Source organism: Molothrus aeneus, chromosome 18 (assembly GCF_037042795.1).
Source record: "Molothrus aeneus isolate 106 chromosome 18, BPBGC_Maene_1.0, whole genome shotgun sequence".
Taxonomy (NCBI): Eukaryota; Metazoa; Chordata; class Aves; order Passeriformes; family Icteridae; genus Molothrus; species Molothrus aeneus.
The window spans coordinates 8,381,019-8,400,754 of NC_089663.1; the positions used below are offsets into that span (position 1 = coordinate 8,381,019).

General features: G+C 39.7%; 1 protein-coding gene across 2 annotated transcripts in view; it reads left to right on the forward strand.

Moving 5' to 3' along the window:
* Positions 1 to 19,295, forward strand: part of GALNT9 (polypeptide N-acetylgalactosaminyltransferase 9) — a 132,310-nt gene extending 113,015 nt beyond the window's left edge. For both annotated transcript variants that reach the window (XM_066562024.1, XM_066562025.1), the window contains 5 exons: positions 169 to 354; positions 4,278 to 4,415; positions 6,744 to 6,839; positions 13,189 to 13,356; positions 14,061 to 19,295. In XM_066562024.1, coding sequence (XP_066418121.1) covers positions 169 to 354; positions 4,278 to 4,415; positions 6,744 to 6,839; positions 13,189 to 13,356; positions 14,061 to 14,207 — 735 coding nt within the window. In that variant the 3' untranslated portion in view covers positions 14,208 to 19,295. The remainder of the gene's footprint in view (positions 1 to 168; positions 355 to 4,277; positions 4,416 to 6,743; positions 6,840 to 13,188; positions 13,357 to 14,060) is intronic.
* The last annotated feature ends 441 nt before the right edge of the window (positions 19,296 to 19,736 follow it).

Sequence of the window (19,736 nt, forward strand, 5' to 3'; positions counted from 1 at the left end):
AATCTTCACACAAAGTTGGTCACTTTTTCCATGGGCTAAAATCAAAGGCACGGGTGTCTTTGACTCTGTACCAAGGTCTCTGAGCCCCCTGCCAGGGTCTCAAACCATCCAGGGCAGTCAGAGGAATATCCTGGGTGTTCTGACAGATGATTTCTGTGCCTCCCCCAGGTGTGGCAGTGCGGGGGCAGCATGGAGGTGCTGCCCTGCTCCCGCGTGGCGCATATCGAGCGCACCAAGAAGCCCTACAACAACGACATCGACTACTATGCAAAGCGCAACGCCCTGCGCGCCGCCGAGGTCTGGATGGACGACTTCAAGTCTCACGTCTACATGGCCTGGAACATCCCCATGGCAGTGAGTACAGCCCACACTCTGGCCTGAGCACAGGCAGAAACACAAAGCTGTTCCTAATTAGCTCTTGAAGTGAATGTTGCAGTGTTGTGGGTCCCCAGGATGAGGTGAGAGATGAGAAGTGACTCCAAGTTCTCAGAAGGCTGATATATGATATTATGTTATGTAATGTTATATTGTATTATGCTATATTATACTATGCTTTATGATATTATACTCTGCTATATTGCACTATACTATATCATATTATATTATACTATATTATATATTATACTATATTATATTCTAAAACTATCCTAAAGAAAGACAAAGGATACATCAGAAGGCTAGACAAGAATGAGCATAAAAACTCCGTGACTGACCAGAGTCCCGACACAGCTGGCTGTGATTGGTGATTAATTAAAAACAATTCACATGTTTGGATAAACGATCTCCAGGCTACATTCCAGAGGAGCAAAACATGGAGAAGCTGAGGCTTCTCATCTTCTCAGGAGAAGAATCCTGGCGAAGGGATTTTTCAGAAAATATCACAGTGACAGGGGAAGGGTGTTACTACAGCTGCACGAATTGGGCAAATCTCAGGGAAAGTGCTTTGGTGCATGCTCAGTACAGAGAGTTCTGCCAGGAGAACTTGCTGCCTCAGTCTAAGTTTAGTTGTGCACTCAGTCCTGACTGTTGTATGCAGTGACACAGATTTATAATTTAACTAGAGCAAAATGTCTCAGGTTTATGTGCTCCCCTAGAAGTCATTAATTTGGGGCGCTGTTAAACTCTGAGGTGTTCATATGCTACAACAGTGGGGACAACAGAAATGTCCATAAATAAATATCATCATTCATTGTGAGACTCAGTAGACCTCACCAGCATAAAAAACGAAGTATGCAATAAAAGAATCACACATTAAATAGTTTTATTGTCCATAGGCTGAAAGGTGCAATGTGGGCACGTTCTGCTGCTCACTGTGCATATGAATTGTAGATGGCATGTGAGGGCCTCTAGGAATCCATGTAATATAAATATTAGATAAACTGTGGGTTCCATTTATCACTTAGCTCTGTAAGTATATCACATGCTACATCTGCACTGAGCACAATTCTTGAAGAAAGAGTTTTATGTTACATCCCAGCCAGGTGGAAGCTGGCTGTTGGTGTGTTCCTTGGCTGTGTTTGCATCCAAATTATTCATGTGAAAGGGCACAGGGAGAGCAGCTGAGGGGTAGCATACACTGATCTGTAGGTAAGGATGGTTTAATTAACCCTTACAGCAGGGGTTTGGCCAGAGCTGAAGCAAATAGGAACAGGAATGTTCCTATCAGAACAGGAAATATGCAAACCCAAAGGTGTCTGGGAATATTCAGATATGACCTGGAGTTCATCAAAGTCATGGGAGTCTTGTCAAAGACTTCATTAGATTTAGTGTGTCCTAAATACCTACTCATACTTTGGTACCTAGTTAATACATGAAACCCCGTTTTTGTTCTTTCCCCTTACAGTTTTTAAAATACACATTGGAAAGGAGCAATGTTTCCTCTTTGTCCATTTGATGTCTGAATATGCCAGATATTTTCACAGCTCTAAATTCCCTCACTGCTGTTCAATATTGGACACTGTGCAATGTGTTTTTGTTGACTTCTTTTGGCACAAGAGGTAATTGCAGAGAATTATTTTCCCTTAAAAAAAGGCAATACTGCATCACTTTTTTCACACAAGATTTCTGTGACAGTAGGAGGAATACAGTGCAGTGTCCATTAAAAATTTATGAGCATTTTGGCCCTGTCTGAACACATAAAGTACACTTGCTAAAATGGTCATTTTTCAATTAGGAGATGAAAAACTAACCTCTGTAAATTTGCTTGCTTGATGGCATGTGCAAATGAATTCTGAGAAAAGATGATATTTAAATAAGCATTTACGCCAAAACATGATTTCCTTTAATCTCTCTGAGATTACTTACTGATGCAGTTTTCTGCACTGAGCTATACAGCAGAGCTTTTAAAAAAACCCAGGCACATCTACAATAAAAAACATAAAGTCAGCAGAAGTACTGAACATTAAAATTTCCTTTTCATAAAATAAATTGATTGATTGATAAAATATATATCATAAAAATCCGCCTATTAGCTCTCAGGAAAAAGAAGCTGAGAAAAGTTGGTGTTCATGACGTTATTCAATACAGATGACAGAAGAACTGTACTTTTGGCATAAGCCATCACAAAAACCTTCTGCAGGGGAATTAGAAACCTTGCTAGCTAGTTAAAAAGAATATGTCCACAAAGTAAATCCTGTGGACATCTCATTCTTGGGCCATCACACTGTAACCTGCCCATGGTGGCTGCAGCTGGCACAGAGGGTGAGCACAGCTCAATTTGTTTTCATAGCTGCTCCATTTGCTGCTCTTGTGCTCTGCAGAAACAGCACTGCAAAAAAGGGCACTGTATTGCCTCATTTTAAATAGGGCAGAAAAGAGGCAGGTAAAACACATGCATTTTCCCATACCACAAAACCAACCCAAATTAGCTCTTCTACAACTTATATTCTTAACTTCTCCACATTAACTCTTCTTCCCACCATCTTTTTCACAACTCACAGGTTATTGAGAACATGTGCATAATGTTTTTCTAGATCAGCAGATGGTCTTGGGCACATCTGCAAGATCATGTTCCTATAACCTTCAGCAGCAGGTCAGCACAGCTTTATTCCAGTTAAACAAATACTTGGTATATTCCCACTTATGATTTATTCCTCGACAATTTTAGTAAGAAAGGAATCTTACACTGGATGATTTATTGCACTGAGTGCCTCAGAGGATTGCTCTCCTTCCATGCAGCCTCAAGTACCATGTAAATTAACATTCATTTGAATGGATGCTGCACTGAGGGCTCCTGACAGAACGTGCATCGGCAAGCAGCAGTGAGCACTGCAAACCCTTTATGTGGCAAATAGGAAAACCTGTTCAGTATCACACTTGTATTCTCTCCTGAAAACCAGGCATCTGTTGGGGATCTTAATAAACCCTGAGTTAAGATTTGCTGCTGTCTTGGAACCCTGCATTAGAAACAATCTGTAAAATGTACAGATATTCTTCTGGAGGGAAAGCACAAGGCACTTCAGAGAGATCTCATGCAAAACTCCCCAGTTTCAGTCCATTTGATTAATATAGTGTCAGAAAAGGTTTTTGGATGAGGTAACTCTTACTGTCTTAATGTTGAACTGTGATGATTTATGACACTTTAAATCAACAGACTCTAACTCAGGACTCACCAGTTTTAAATGGCTTTGTTCATATGAACTTGAATCTTCCAGCCTGTGTCTTTCATGGGATTTGTATTTAAATGTGAATTAAATTATGAAGTAGAATTATAAAGGTTTTGAGTTTAACTGCATTCTATGGCTCAAGTCTGCAAATGAGCTGCAGTTCTAGTAAAAACTGAATGCTGGTCCATATGAATGCTTAGTGGAGCTTAATGATTTTTGAGCAGCTTCGCTTTGAAGTTTCAACAGATCTGTTCTGACATCATTTACTTCACTGAATACTCAAATCTCTTACTGGAGTAAACCATGACCAAGCTGCCATATTTTAGATCAGAATTACTGCCTAAATTCTAAATGAATCTGAAAACAAAGGCTTCAGGATTGATTGCAAACACTTAGAACTGCTGTAAGTAACAACATTCTTATTGTATTCTTATTATTTTGATTTATTTTGGGGTTTCTTTTGTTCTTTATTCTCTTTTTTCCACTGGCTTTCATTAATATTTATTGTCTGCACTCAGCACCAGCTGTTTGATGAGCTGCTGCTTACAACAAAAGAAGGAAAAGGGGGAAATACAGCTTGGTACACAAAATACACTCCAATTTGATTTCAGTAAAGATAACAACCATAAAGCCAGTGCAGTGAGATTTCTTTATTCGTTTTCTGCTTTGCAGAACCCTGGAGTTGACTTTGGAGACGTTTCTGAAAGAATTGCTCTGCGACAGCGACTGCAGTGCCGGAGCTTTAAGTGGTACTTGGAGAACGTGTACCCTGAGATGAGGGTCTACAATAACACAGTCACTTATGGAGAGGTACAGCACGTCTTTGGAAACACATCACAGCTGCACTCCAGCACTCCTCTGCTTTCAGAGCCGGCTATCAGGATGTACAGAGCAATTACACATCAGCACAGCAGTGGTGACAAAAATGCCCTCCCCTCCTTTTAATCAACACTAAGGAGTGTGGCTTTGAGAAGCCCTGTTCCTTTTGTTGGAGGGCAGCAGGTTGTAGGTAGACAGTTTGTGGTGACTGGGAGTGGGGCTGTGGCTGAGCCCTATCCCCAGTGAGCTACAGCTGTGAGCAGCAGCTGAGCAGCATTGAAACAACGAGCCATGGAGTGCCCAGGGCACTGAGCAACCACCAAAGGGAACAGAGGGCACACAGGGGCAATGCATCAGCATGAGGGGGATAAAGGGTTGGGCTAAAGAACAAGAAGGGCAGGTGTTTGAAGCCTTCTGAAGTAATATGATGTTACTCTGTATGGGTTGAAGCCTTCTGGAATTGTGTGGTGATATTCTGAGTATCGTGGCTCTCTCAACTGTGACAGACGCTGCAGCACAGATGAAGTCATCCTTACTGACAATTACACACAACCTCCTTGGCTCTCATTTTAAAACATTGAGACATAAGTTTGAGCCAATCAGTTTCCCCAATAAGATGCCACAGACATCATAAAGAAAACGTCAGTGGTCAACAGAGCTCAAATAATTGTCTACATGAGCTGCAATTAAATCCGAAGGCAATATATTTTCCCACGAGACAGCTAAATGGAGACTGTTCCTTTCTCTTCCATTTGATTGACTTCATACAAAAATAAGTCAGGCACTTGAGACATTGATACAAAGTGGAAGTTTTATTCCATAATATCACTTTGCATCCTAATATAACTATCCCCATCAGGAACTGAGAAAAGACATTGAGTAAATTCAAGAGGAGCTGTTGGTATCTGTCAGCTCTGAGAAGTTTGTTAACAGTGGAGAACATTGGCAGAAATGCCAATGTTGTGTCAATTATATCAGACCCTGAGCAATCTGGGCTCTAAAATAAATTTTGTTCCTCCTGAGCTGTCACATAGAAGGTTCTTGAGTCAAACAGGAAGTTCAGTGATGCAAGTATCAAATTCTTTAACATTTTTAATAGAATAAAGCCACATAAGGTGTTTACCTGTTATAAACCAGCCTAGGTCCCTTTTAGTCTTCAGGTTTTATCCTAATGACATCAGGCTTGTTGTAAAGTCCTTCTGGTTATTTTCCTGGAGGAAAAGATGTCTGGATTTTTGTGAGTTTCAAGAAAAATAAATGTATTGAGTAGACGTGAGACAGATTGAAACAGTAGTAAAAGAATATTTCCTAGTGACTCAATTCCCCTTTTTTTAAAGCCATCTCATAAAGCTGTCTTCATCTTCTTTAGCCTTTATAGCACCCAAGCTATAAAAATAAACCTCCTGAAATTTAGTTGTTGGTGGGCCCCCTTATTCAATTGGATTCCCTGTTATGCTTGTACACTATAATCTGAAGAAATATATACTGATTTTTTTTCTGAAACCTTATGCAGCTGCTGTTTCTAAATTATGGGGGTGGCCAGACAGGTACTTCACAGTCTAAACCAAAATTGACCTGTTGAGTCTTTTGATGTGTCTGTCTAAATAACTTCTTGTTTATGATATCTCTAAAGTTTTTCTATGTTCAAAATATGCGTGTAATGCTTCCAGCCTCAAGAGAAAGGCTGGAAGAGTTTTCACAAGAGCTCCATCCCAGTTTTTATAGACTTGTAAATTCTTCTTGTCTAGGGAGGCACAGAAATTTTTTACTTCCTTGGATGTCTGAACCTGTGCCTTTTCATAAAATGTGCTTTATGTCACTTCTGTACATAACAATGTACTATATTTTCAGTTCAGATAAAAATTTTTCACATACTTTTTTGGTTTTATATCAGCCACAGGAAGAAACAAAAGCACGTCACATCCAACACCAATCCTGGGTAGCTCCTATCCTGTTTGTTAAGCCACATTCTCAACATACAGGGTGAAAATTTATGTTTGCACATTGACAATTTGGAGCAAAACTTGGCCTGGGTTTCTTAGGGTGAATTTTAGGAAGTTCTGATCCTTGAGTAATTGTCAAAAATGTACCTCTGACCCAAGGTGTATAAAGACAGCAGGTTGTCCAAATAATGTCTTTTCCTGGAGCAGATTCACTGCTGGCACCCTGTCATAGCTGAAGGAGAAGAATGTGTCCCTCAGAGAGCAGTTTTACATAGTAGTTTTTTCAGGAGCTCTAGCACAGCTGAGATTTAGCTGGGCTGGACTGAAATGGGGATTAATTTCCAGCTGAAGCGTTTTCATTCTGATCTGGTTCCAGGTGCGGAACAGCAAAGCCAGTGGCTACTGCCTGGACCAGGGGGCTGAAGAGGATGACAAAGCCATCCTTTATCCCTGCCATGGAATGTCCTCCCAGGTAAAGGGTGAAAATCCCATCATGAGAGAGACACCTTGAACTTAGAGAATATTCAGAAGAAACAAAGAGTAATTTGGATGTATTTGGGTTGAGTTTGGCAGTATAATTCCTGGCTTTGCTCCAGTCTTGTCAGGTGCCTTTTCCAAGGTTGTCCAGCTTGTGAATCCATACTTTGAAATTGCCAGTTGGGAAAACAGAAGGATCACATTACTTGTTTAAATACCAGGGATCCACTGAAGATTAATTAATTTAGGTAGTCTGTGGGAGTGAGCAGTTCTTGCTATAACATGACTTATTCATGGTACCTCTTTAATTTAACTGTTCCTTGGTCCAGCAGGCTCTTGGGCAGAAATTATTTATCATGCTGCTGATTTGATTCTCCAAGTAGGCAAAAAGTTAAGCACATATTTAACATCAACTTCAAAGGGAATTAAGAATATCCTCTAAGACTTTTCTAAAATAGAAGATTTCTCCTTTTTTTTTTTAGTCTCTGTGCATATTATTATTTTCTTTCAGAGGTCTGAAGATTTAAAAATGACATTTCTTCTTTCCATGCTCATAGTGTTTTTACGCATACAAGTTGGATATTTAAATCCAGAACTTGAGCTTTTTCTGAAATGAAATTCTTGTTTCTTTTGAAGTAGCATCTGAATCAAAACTATATTAATGAACATTCTCCTGTGTAAATAAACTCTGACCTTATCAGGCTTAACAATTATCCAAGGCTCAGTCATGCATGTATTGATTGGGAGTCCTGGCTCGTGCATCACCACGGAGGTGAAGTGAGACAGACAGTAATTCCTGCTGGCACAATGTCCACCTTTGGCAGGATCATTATGGAGCATTTGACTGACACTCTCCTAGTAGAGGTGAAAGGAGCAGCCTTTGAATAAGGTAACAAAGTAGCCTTGCTTAAATAGATGTAAATTAGCTCCTCAAGAAGACTCTCATTAGAGATGTCAAGGTGCTCAGAGAGAGTTCAGTCTCCTGCTCCATCCTAATCGGAACAGAAAGTTGCAAATTTAAGTCCTTCCTGAAAGTCCCTTAGCAACATCTAATCTCTATCATAGTGTGCTAGCACTTAGAAGAGTAATGAAATAAATGGTTCTGACTGTAATTTATTTTGCAATTTAAGTCCTTAACCTACTTGTTTGCCTCCATGATTCCTGATTCACAGAGTAGGCTTTGACTTTGACTTCAGGAAGAAAAGAGATGAGGGCATAAGTTACAGTGATTTTTTCCCTTTAAAACAAACAAACAAACCAACAAAAAACAGGAAAAGATTTTTCATTCTGCAAGAAACACCAAATGAAGGCAAAGGTGATGTTTTATCTAAGTTGAGTATTTCACAGACAAGCATGGGTTGGAGCCACTCAAATGCAGCCAAGTTAATTAATGATTACACAGCTGGAAAACTTCTATAATCTCACCACAATTTACAAAATTAATTCAGTGTGAGAACCACAGCTGCACAAACCCTAATCAAGGATATTCAAGCACATAGCATGAAAGGTGTTGACAGCAAGCGTTTTAATATATTAAATAAACATTTTTTTAAGCCCCTCTTCTAATCAGCCTGGGTGAGCATAGTTGTCTGCTGCATTTAGCTTTCCATTTCTGACATTTTTCATCTCAAGCATAGGACCCTACTGAGCTGAGATTTGGGTTATTTGTACATGTCTACTGAATATAAATTCATATAAATATGGAACTCCCTTTCCCCAGTTGGGTTATCAGTGTTGTTCATACGTCCTAGCAATGGGAAAGCCTCTCCCTGTTTAGCTACAGCCCTGTTTGTATTTCATATTCTTCAACTCTGACAAGCAGATTACCAGTGATTTTAGTGTACACATGGTTCCACTGAAACCCACCCAAGTCAGGCAGGTGTTTAAAGAAAGCTGAATTAGGAATAAGATTGCTGTTCATCTGTGATAAAATGTTCTTTTTCTCTATGTCTTACCCTTCTGTTTCCCTTGGATGTTGTTGTCCTGCATTACAGTGGCAAAATAAAACCACTCCACTGTGACTGCCTTTCCCTATGTGTATTTTCAAGATCAGTTTTCACCATGATAAATCACATCTTGTAATGATATCAGCTTTTAAATTTCTTTATTCAAACAGGGACAAGCTCTTTTATGGATGCTCTGGAATGCATTTAGCCTGAGTTTACATCAATTTAGTTTAATGAGTTTGACTTGAGCTAAGTCATTGTAAGCTAACAGCTAAGAATATCCAGACAAGGTTTTGCATCAGTCTGAGTCAATTTCAAAACCTATTTTACAGCAAAGTAGTGTCCTTTTTATATGTGTTCATTAGATCTGAAGTTTGAGTCTAATGGTTTTCAGGAAAAAAACATTTGGAAATACTACTGGGAGAAACAGTCCAGGGCTACAGAAGATTTGTAAATAAAGAAATATATTTGGAGGCTTGAACTGCTCTGCCTCTGTGTGTGGCTTCCATTGTGCAATCAGCTGCAAAGCCCAGTGGTACTATACACTTTTGTTGTAAAATAAATTAAAAAAAAAAAAAAAGAAAGTGAGATTGTGAGGACAGATACAACACCCCCAAAAGTGGAACTTGTTGTTCTGGAAGCTTCATAGAATGGTTCCAGGACATGCAGGTTTTGAACCATCTGAGAGCACTACACAGCCCTAGTGGAAATATTCACTGTCTCAGAGCCTGCCTTGAATGCCATGATGTAGAGCTGATTATATGGTGTGTGAAGGAGAGGAGAACAGAATGAAATGGCATCTTGGGATAGAAGGGCCAGGGTGAACAGCCCCTTTGGCCACCCTCCTCCCTTCCCTTTCACAGCAGAGACAGGGGAGGCACTGCAGCTGTGAAAGAGAGAGCTCCCTCTGCATTGAGAGCAACCAGAGGGAAGGGAGAGCTCCCTGTTCGGATTCCCGGGGCTGCAGCTACACAAACAGAGTGAGAGGAGATGAAAGGCTCTCCTTAAACTGTTGCTAGAGGCAGGTATTTAACATTTTGCTGGGTAGAGCTGTGAGTGCCCAGATTTGTGTGCAGGGCAGCAGGGTGGATGAACAGGTGCTTTCTCCACCTGCAGGAACAGGTGGGTGGGATTCTGGAGCAAACATGGAAGTTGGATAAGCTGGGATCTGTTTGCCTTGAGGGGACAGGTATTCTGGAGATGTAGGGTGTTTGGGATTCCTGCACTACTCACTGTTTCAGCTCCTGTGTCAGCTGACAGCTTGCCTTAACTGCAGGGCTAGGGAACCACTAAAGATTTCCTTTTGCCTGGAGAACAAGAGTGAGAGTGAGAGAGGTTAAATTTAGTGTGGATAGCTGCCAGGCCCATCCTAGTAACCGTTTCCTACAAACAATTACCTGCAATCATTTGGTGCTTTTTTCACCTGGCTGGAAGTTAGCAGGAAAGGATGTTTTTGAAGTCCAATCCTCCAGTTTAAAGCTGCCATTTTCTTACCACATTAATATTCCTGGAGGATCATATTCCATAGGCAGCAGCACTGACTATTTTTGATCCAGGTATGGTGGCTTTGATAAACAACCTTTGACATCTTTTGCATTCTGCTCAGATTTCTGAATGTTGAAGGGAAAACTGTCCTATCTTACATCAGTATAGCAGATGGTATCAGGATTAGATCTTTAGTATTTAATAGAGCACTTGGCTTCAGTGTCATTTGAATCCTTCAGCTCTTCCTAGATAAAAGAGAAAAACTGAGTGAAGGTCCATCCCAATGTGATGTATAGAAGTGTGCTTCTTTCTGCAGCTTGCAATTTGGAGTGTGTAGATTTCTAAGGATCTCAGCCCATCAAAAACTGCACAGATTTTTTTTATTTTTTTTTTAATTCATAGGATTTAATATTTCTTAACAAAGGGAAATTTGTCATTTAATTTTGGCTGGTTGGCAGGGGGAATGGATTTGACATGGTGTATCATGCCCACAGTCCTAGCATAAATAGGAATTATTTCTTTGTGGATAAGTTAGTGACACCTAAGATCAAGTCTGAACACAGGAGGTACGATTTTAATTGGCTGTATCCCAGTTCCTGCTTTCTAGCCTATTGTAATAAGCAACTTATTTTAATGCTTATTTTATTTTCACAGTTTATGTTGTCTTTAGGAAGTTAAGACAGGAATTCTTTGGAGGGAGATATTATTAATCATATAGTAGTTTCTTGAACCTTAAATTCTGGTCTGCTTTTGCAGAAGCAGGCTCTACAGCTTTCCTATGTAATGTGGTCTGAACTGAGATAATCCTTTGTGGGTGGGTTTTTTTCTATTTTGATTTTATTGTGGAATAAGCCTAAGTTTTCATGACTGTTGGAACAGCCATAAAAACTTGACAGAAAGTGCAGATTCAGGAAATTAGGCCCATGCTGTTCCATTTGTCTCAAGATTGTACAGATAAGAGTTTCCTGCACGGAGCCATCCCTGACCTTGTTGAGCTGTAACACAAGCTGCCACTTTCAATACTGCAGATAGTTTAGAATTGAGTTAATGCATCTGCCACTTCTAAAGCCTAAGCAGGACTGGTCCTTTCTGCTTTGACAGGCTGCTCTATAACAAAGTGCATGACCACTGTGATACAGAACATATGGAGCTCTGGCTACTGAGATTCTGATGATAAAGAATATTTTAGACTATTTTAATACCAGTACAGAAAATGCTGCTCATCTCAAAAAGGAAAATCCATCCTATCCTACAGAGCAGATAGTCCATTATAAACACTGCTTCTGATTATGTACATCAGGCAAAACCAACAAGCTTGTAGGGCAGTATTTTGGGACTACAGAGAGATAATGAATACATTTTCTGGTCAATGTTTCAGCCATACCTGCAGTGCACTTGAATTCTGCTGAAAACCCATTAAATAGAAGTGTGAAATATACAGTCTGGTTTTATTTAAGAAAAAAAAAAGTAAAAGACAAAATGTTGTGTTTGATTTGCAGTTTTTTAAACAGCTCCTTTTATATGTGAAAAAACAAAGTTAATTTGTCTGACCTGGCAGTCCCTTCATATTTTGAATTACTTTGCTTGCTTGAGCTTATTTTACATATGTTCCTCCTAACCTCAGACTGGGAAAAACTTGATTAAGTGTGTCCAGACTGTGCCATGACAAAGGCACTGTTCAGACCCAGAGCATCCTCATGTGGTTATCTCTCTGATGTAGGCTCTCTTCTACCTCTGTGCTTCACATGGCTGCTCTGAACAGAAGTGGCAGGTGGGAAAATGAACACATACTATGTCAAAGAGCATCTGGTCTGGGAGCAAGTAGACCATGCTCTTTTTACCACCAGCAAGAAATGATTATTCACAGCATGATTCTTCTGAGGTTAATAAGGATGGCAGTAGAAAGCCAGACTCTAATTTGAGTTTTTTTGATTGATTCTTAATGATATCTCACACACTGGTCAGTGGCATCCAATAAATGGCAGGCACTTCTGACCTTCCTTCCCTTTCTTGTTAAGTAATTTCAGCCATATAACAGCAATAGGAGCAGACAGGCAGTGAATTTCCTGGGTGGTAATTGCATTTCTTTGGTGGCTCAGATCCTCACCCTGCAGCATCCAGACTGACAGCACACAAGCCACGTAGCTGACTCCACTCTGCAGTCTTTTGGCACCTGGCTGTTGCACTTTCAGAGTAGGAAGGGCAAAATATTATGGTGGTTTAATGACTCTGGGTTAAGCACAGAAGTGAGAAGTAGATAAGTCTGATTTGACGTATTGGCCTGCTGCCAAATTAGCATCGTGCATTTTTGCTTTAATGTGCTTTACAGAAAACTGAAATACCAGAGTGTCATTCTTTATTATGTAGGCCTGAAGCATATGTTAGCAAATTTGCTGCCATTTCCCTCATGGTTTCTTTTTTTCCTCTCATATTTTTGGATACGGGTTGCATGGCTGGATTTTTTCAGTAATGTTTATTTACAAAACTAATTAGACTTGTTGCTATCAATAGCCTCTAACAGAGCTCTTAAGAACAAACTGCACGACAAAATTGACATTGTGTCCTTGTTAAATCAACTCCTGCTGAGTGGGCACGATTTACATATTGATTACTTCACTTCCTTGATTGCCCTTTTTGCAGTGACATAGTGGGTGGGGAGTGGTGGGGAGCAGAAGTGTGGGAGAAGGGGAACGTTGTGCTCTGTTTTTTACCAACATGGCCAAGATTTGCCCTTGAGCAGCGTGGGCCAGACCCAGTGTGCAGAGTGGTGGGGAGCAGAAGTGTGGGAGAAGGGAATGTTGTGCTCTGTTTTACCAGCATTGCCAAGATTTGCCCTTGAGCAGCATGTGCAGAACCAATGTGCAGCAGGACCGAGGGCTCCTCAGCAGCTCAGAACTCTCCTTTCTCCCCCAGCTCGTCCGCTACAGCTCGGAAGGTGTCCTGCAGCTGGGGCCACTGGGCTCCACCGCCTTCCTGCCCGACTCCAAATGCCTGGTGGACGATGGCAAGGGCAGGACACCCACCCTCAAGAAGTGTGAAGACGTCCTGAGGCCAGCACAGAGGTTCTGGGATTTCACACAGGTGTGGAAGAGCTGAGGAAGCCTTGAAGAGATGAATTAAAGAGGGATGATGCCAGGGAGGTCTTTGGAGTGCTGTACCAGGAATTTCCCCCCAGTCCTTTGTAGAAATATTCAGATATGTTTTCCATAGATCATGTGCTACCCAGGAATATTCTTTTATTATTACTAGAAATTTTGGGGTATGATTTCTAGGAATTTTCACTTATCCTGTTTTGGAATATTCTCAATTTCTGTCCCGATTGTCAAGAACATGCTTGCAATTGTTTACTGTCCAGGAGTTTTTTGCATTTAGAACTTTTCTAGAATTTTTCTAGCACCTTTATAGGCATTTTTTAAGATCTAGAATCTTCAAATCAGTTTTAAGACTTTCAAAAGCATTATTACAGTCTCTGGGATTTCCTATTGCTTGAGCTCTGCAGGGATTCACTAGTGCCTTTTAGAGATTTTCTCATGATTTGGGGGGATTTTTCCAGCAACTCCTAAATGTACAATTATCAAGGAATTGGTGTGGTATTTTTTATGTATTAGCCAGCTTTTCCTAGGAATTTCTAGCACTTTCTGGGCCATTTATCACTTGATAGATACAGAAATGCATTTTATAATGTTTTTTAAGGATTTACAGATCTAGCACTGTTTTTTCTAATCCATTCACCTTGTGTGTTCTTTCCTCTAATCTTTTTTTTTCCCATCTTTTTTTTTTCCTAGAATGGTCCAATCATCAGCAGAGACACAGGCCGTTGTCTAGAAGTGGAAATGTCAAAGGATGCAAATTTTGGGCTCAGATTGGTCGTACAAAGGTGCTCGGGGCAGAAATGGATGATTAGAAACTGGATCAAGCATGGGCGGCACTGACTGCGGGGCTGAGCTGTCTCTCCTGTGCTGTCCATTGCTCAGTGTGCCATATCTCCTGAGGCATTTGTCTTAAAGCAAATTAGTTTGAACAAGTCTTGGCTCTCAAGAGTCCTCCATTGTTGGGCATTCCAAGGAAAGAAAGAAGAAAAAGGAAAGCAGACACACACATGCCCTGTTTGACTTTTCCTTGCTCCAGCAGATGACGTGGGAAGCTTAACGAGAGTTTTCTGTTGATTTGGAAATCTTGTCAAGACCAGAACACAACAGGAAAGTGGATTGCTTAAGCTCTCCTAGAGGAATTGACAGACAGATCTTTCTATGCTGAGTTCAAAGGAGACATCTCAATACTGCCTCAAAAAGAGAGTTCTCTGATGGGTAGCTTTTTAGCTTTAAGTTTTGGACTGGTGCACAACTCCTATGGTGAATAATTATGTGCCTTTTTTATTGTACTTTAAAAAAGAGGACTGGAAAAATCCTACCTTTTCAGCATGTCTGGTTCGTTGTACTAAACAAGAAGATCTGTAAATAACATTGGAAATATATTATAATATATGATACATTTCAAGGTTGATTGTTTAGGAGTCTCTGTTTCTAGAAAGAGACTGTTCTGCAAATGTTTACAGGTGGTTCTCAACCTTTGAGCTGCTGGAGAGCAGCATTTTAGAGACCTCTTCTAGTTAGACACAGATAAATGTTGAATATGTAAAATAGCCACATGCTCCGTTATATTGCCGCATTTTACATTTGTTGGCTGTAGAGACATCACAATTTAGCACTTGGATATTTGGCTCTTCTGAGGCAGTAAATGTGCTGGTGGATGGATGGATGGATGGATGGATTTCAGGAGGGCTCAGCTGGCCCCAAAGCCCTGAGTGTGTGTCCTGTCCTGCAGGTCACTGTTGTGTTGTTCCAGAGACTGCCTGGAACAAGAATACTCCAAATCCTCCTTATTCTGGAAATAAGTTGACTGGCTTAGGTGCCATCTGTGGAGCTTAAAAACTTGGATCTTCCATTTTGTTTCCCATCCTGTGAAAATGTCAAATGTGAGCAAATATGCTGTGTGAGCACTGTCTAGACAAATTTCCTGAACAAACCAACAAAGTCTTTTCAGCATTTGAAAAACAAACACAAGCCTGGTGATAAGAAGGCAAATTAGAGCAAGAGGTAGGGAGCATATATAAATACTGTTACTCTGAAATATAAATATTTTACTGTAGCTGACCCATTGGCAGCATCTTTGTAAACCTGAATTTAATAATGTATCCAGTGGTTCATGCAGGGTCAGTGCATATGGACAGAGCAGTGACAAGGTCTCATCCAAAAAGCTGTCAAAATTGATGAACACTGTCATCAGCAGGTTTTGGATGTGGGTCCATGGCACACAGCTTTTCTGTACAGATGATTTCAGTCATACTGAAGGAGAGACAGAGATGATATCTGTTCATTTCACAGTTTAATATTTTATAGTTTAAAAAAATTTGTTTTGTTTTACTGAGCCAGGAAAATAGATAATTGCAGTCACTGTGGTACTGTGAATCTTGGTGATCCGTTCCTTGAATAACTTTTGCCATTCCTATTTCAAGGCATGCTGAACAAAATTTAATGGAAACAAAGTTAATTTTTCAAGGGCATGATATGTAATAAAATTTTTACTTTTTAACATGCAAAATCCATCAGGTCTTGTCAAGTCTTGGTTAGTATCTAGAAAGCATATCACCATGTTTTGCCCCAGTTTTATTCTTGAAATAGAGTGTGCAAGATGCAATACAAAGCAAATTCTCCTGGAGTTTACTTGTGGCTAATTGCTGATCTTTATTCATGTCTCATGGACCAAGTTACACGTGAACATACACAAAAGAGTAATTCTGAGTGAGATTCTAGATACAAAAATACTTAAAATTCTGTGTTTGTGGTAAGTTGAACACAACCTTTTGAAAAGTGTAATAAGACCTGCAGGGAGAGTAGCATCTTTAATAAATCAAGCAATACTGTATAAAATCACGGACAATCTCAGTATTCAAGCTTTCCTGCAGGTCCAAAACAGGTAGGAAACTTCAGGCTAAATATAGATTGGGAACAGCTGCCCTGCATTTAACCTCCTTATGTTAAGCTATCAGACAATTTAAAATTATATTTACCATCTATGCAGCAGATGTTGAAGGATTTGTACAGGAGTGAGTTTGTAAGTGAGTTTTCATCTTCTCTCCAAATACAATTTCCACCTTTTAAAGTGTATGAAAGCTTTATTCTCCTTTTGTTTGCTCTGATGGAGTTTTACTCCTTGAGGGAGGTGAGAAAGCAAAAGAAGGAAAAGAGGTTTCACCAGGTGAGATTTTGGGGGAGTAACAGGACATTCACACACATTTTTAGTCTTTCCAGTGAGTAAGTGCTAACTGTTTTATATGAACATGGCAGGAAGTGGAAATTAATTATATATCAGTGTGACCTATTAGAGTATGAAGTTACAGTACTGAACAGAAGCAAATATGCCATGTGCTTTCTTTTTCCCTTTTATTTTTCCTTGTCTTTTATTAACAATCCACATTTGATCCTTGGTTAGCAGTAGGGCAGCAAGCCTTCCAAACCCTGGGTAAATCAAAAAGGAAAGCTGAATATTTAGAGGAATACCAGAGTTTCAATCTACTCTGCTGAAAGGAGTCTTGCATGGGCAGTTTAGGAGCTTTGAAGCTGAGAGGACCAGATAGATCTGTGTTTACTGGCAGAGATTTCAAGGGAGATTTCAAACCTTCATCTGACACCACCATGATCAAAGAGAATTGGGTGTCTTGGGATTTTGCCCCCTAGGGCATTTGACTGTGGCCACACTGTCTGAGAGTGGTCAGTCCTGGCAGGTTTGAGTGCCAAGGCCACCAGCTGCAGGAGGCTTGCAAGAACCAGACTTAGGGCACAAGAAGGAAAACAGGTTTTTGTGGTAGATAAATGGCTTTGAGATTTACATAATAACATAAAAGAAATCAAATAGCTCTTAAAAGGTGGAGTTGGTATTTTATGTGATTGTCATTTTTTTAAGACTTGCTGGAACAATTTCTTATATTTGCAAAATACATCTGTTGGATTAATTTTACTTTATTCTTTATCTGTATGAACCACTGCTTTGGCTGTGGTACTAACATGGTGACTCTGCATGTGAGAGGGTCTTAAATATTCTCTCGTCAAAGGAATAATAATAAAAAAAGCCTTGAGTATTATCTGTTTTAACCAAAGTCTATGGTTCTTTTGTCAGTATTTCACCCCATAGTATAATCTGAAATCCTGAATAATGGTGTTCAAATTTTCAGTCTTGTTTCCCACAGTGCAGCATTCTAGATCTCATGAAAAGAATTCAATGTAGTGTAATATGCCTTGTGGAGAAAATTCAGATCAAAGGCTTTCTATGTTATTTTGTTTGATTTAGGGGATTATGGAGCTAAATACTAGGTCATAGGACAAAAGAATAGAAGGTAAGAAAGACAAGCACACCAGTAAGAAAGTCTAGCACACTGTTGTGAAAGCCAAGCCAGGAAAAATATTATTTTCTAAGCATATTAGAGTCCCTAAAAATGAGTTTGAGTCCTAAGGTAATAAAAGCCCTTTCTTTTTTGAGAGCTATAAACTATGTTCCAAGCTGAATTTAATTTTGTTCCTCAGCCAGAACTGTCCTCTAGCCTTACTGGCTTGCTGGTTCCTGAGGCATGCTAAGCTCCAGTGGGAAGGAAACAAGAGAAAAGTTGATGCTTTGGAAGGACTCACTGGATTCCCCTGCAATCATGTAAGTTCTCTATTGTGCTCACCCACCAGAACTCTTCAGGGCCATTCCACATGCAAAAAACCAAATTCAGGTTGCACAGAAGTTATTTAAGACCAAAACAGCTCTTCATACATATTTTGAAAACGTTAAAGTATTTCTCTCAGCTGAATGAATAATTTGGGGCTCAATGTGTCTGAAGATGAAGCCTTCGTGCTCCTTCATTTACAGTCCTTTTCATTGGCCTGTCCCTTTCAAAAAACTGTGATCTAGTAGATGAAAACCTCACTTGCCATGTGACAAGGGTGTAATCTATCTGACACAGGATGGCTGCAGTTTTACGTACTTAAGTCATAGCTAGTCAGATTTAATGAAATAGCACCAGTCCTAATCTGTTCTTTAGATCAATTACACAGTGTGTAATTCCTTCAGTATCCAGTATTCATTTGCAATGGTTCATTACCAGCCACACAAAAGTGCATTGTGGCCAGTTTCAGGATCCAGGGAGTTGGGCTATAGCAAGAGCTACAATAGAAGTTGTAGTTCAGAGGGAGTTTAGCATGTTATTATTCAGTTAGGGCACAAATGCCTTTGTTTTTTCATGAGAGGCTTTGGGAGCAAGAACAACTACCAGAATTCACTTGATTGAAGGCGTTTCTAACAATGATGTCCTATTTATTCCTGCTGCTACTTTGATTGCCTGCTTCTTAGTGCTGATCAAAGTCAATGGTAGAGGTCATAGCACAGATAAAAGATGGTGTTGCAAATTAGAAGATCTAGCTAACGGGCTGGATAGAAACCAAGGAATGATCGTATCTCTAGATCTAGATGCCACCACAGGAAACTTAATACCCAAAAATTCTCTTTGGAAAGAATCCCAAACTACAGTGACCTCTTTAGTGTATTATAATGGATTTCAGAATGGCTTCATAAAATACAGTGACTTACATTACAAAAGCATTAATGACATGTAACTAAAAGGTATTGAGTTTGGGGGTTGTCCTAAATAAAAACAATGGCTTTTGGCCAAGAATGCTTACAAATACCCAGTGAAACAATATATGGCAACCTGCTTTTGCAAAACAATTTCTGAATCAAGAGTGTCTTCAAAGACATGTCAAAGCATTGATTACTTTTAATAGTATTAGTGTTTCCTATTGGCTATCAACAAGTGTTGTGCAGTTTTCAAACTCTTTGTAATGTTTAATTAAAAAAATGCAGTAACTAGAATGCAAGTTGTGACTGCAAATATTTTTTCATTATGTGAACATCATCACACATCATCAAACCAATTTGTATTCACATTGAAAAAGTTAATAAATTACTATGCATTTTACTGCTGACATGAGCTGCATGCTTTATCATTGTACATTTGGACACGCATATTAAAATTCCAAGATTCACACAAAGGAAAACTAGAATAGTAAAGCATATGGGCATTTTAAAATTTAAATTGCACATACTGTGTTCTGAAAGGCAGTCACCACACACTCGTAAGAGACTTGGCCTGGAGGTGCACAACTGGATTGATAACAGTGCAGACTACTGTCATTTATATCTCACCACTGCAAACTGTCAATAATTGGTGTTAAGAAGAATGAAATAGGATGCAGGGAAAATGTAGAATGATCCTTTCACCATGTATGTCCCCCTAATTTCTCAGGGTAAGGCCTTCCCAAGATAGAGGCTCTACACAACAACCCAACCATTAGATTTAATGACACTGGGCCTGTGTGTATCCAATCCACTCAGAGCTCTGGGTATCACAACATCCTGCTGTAATA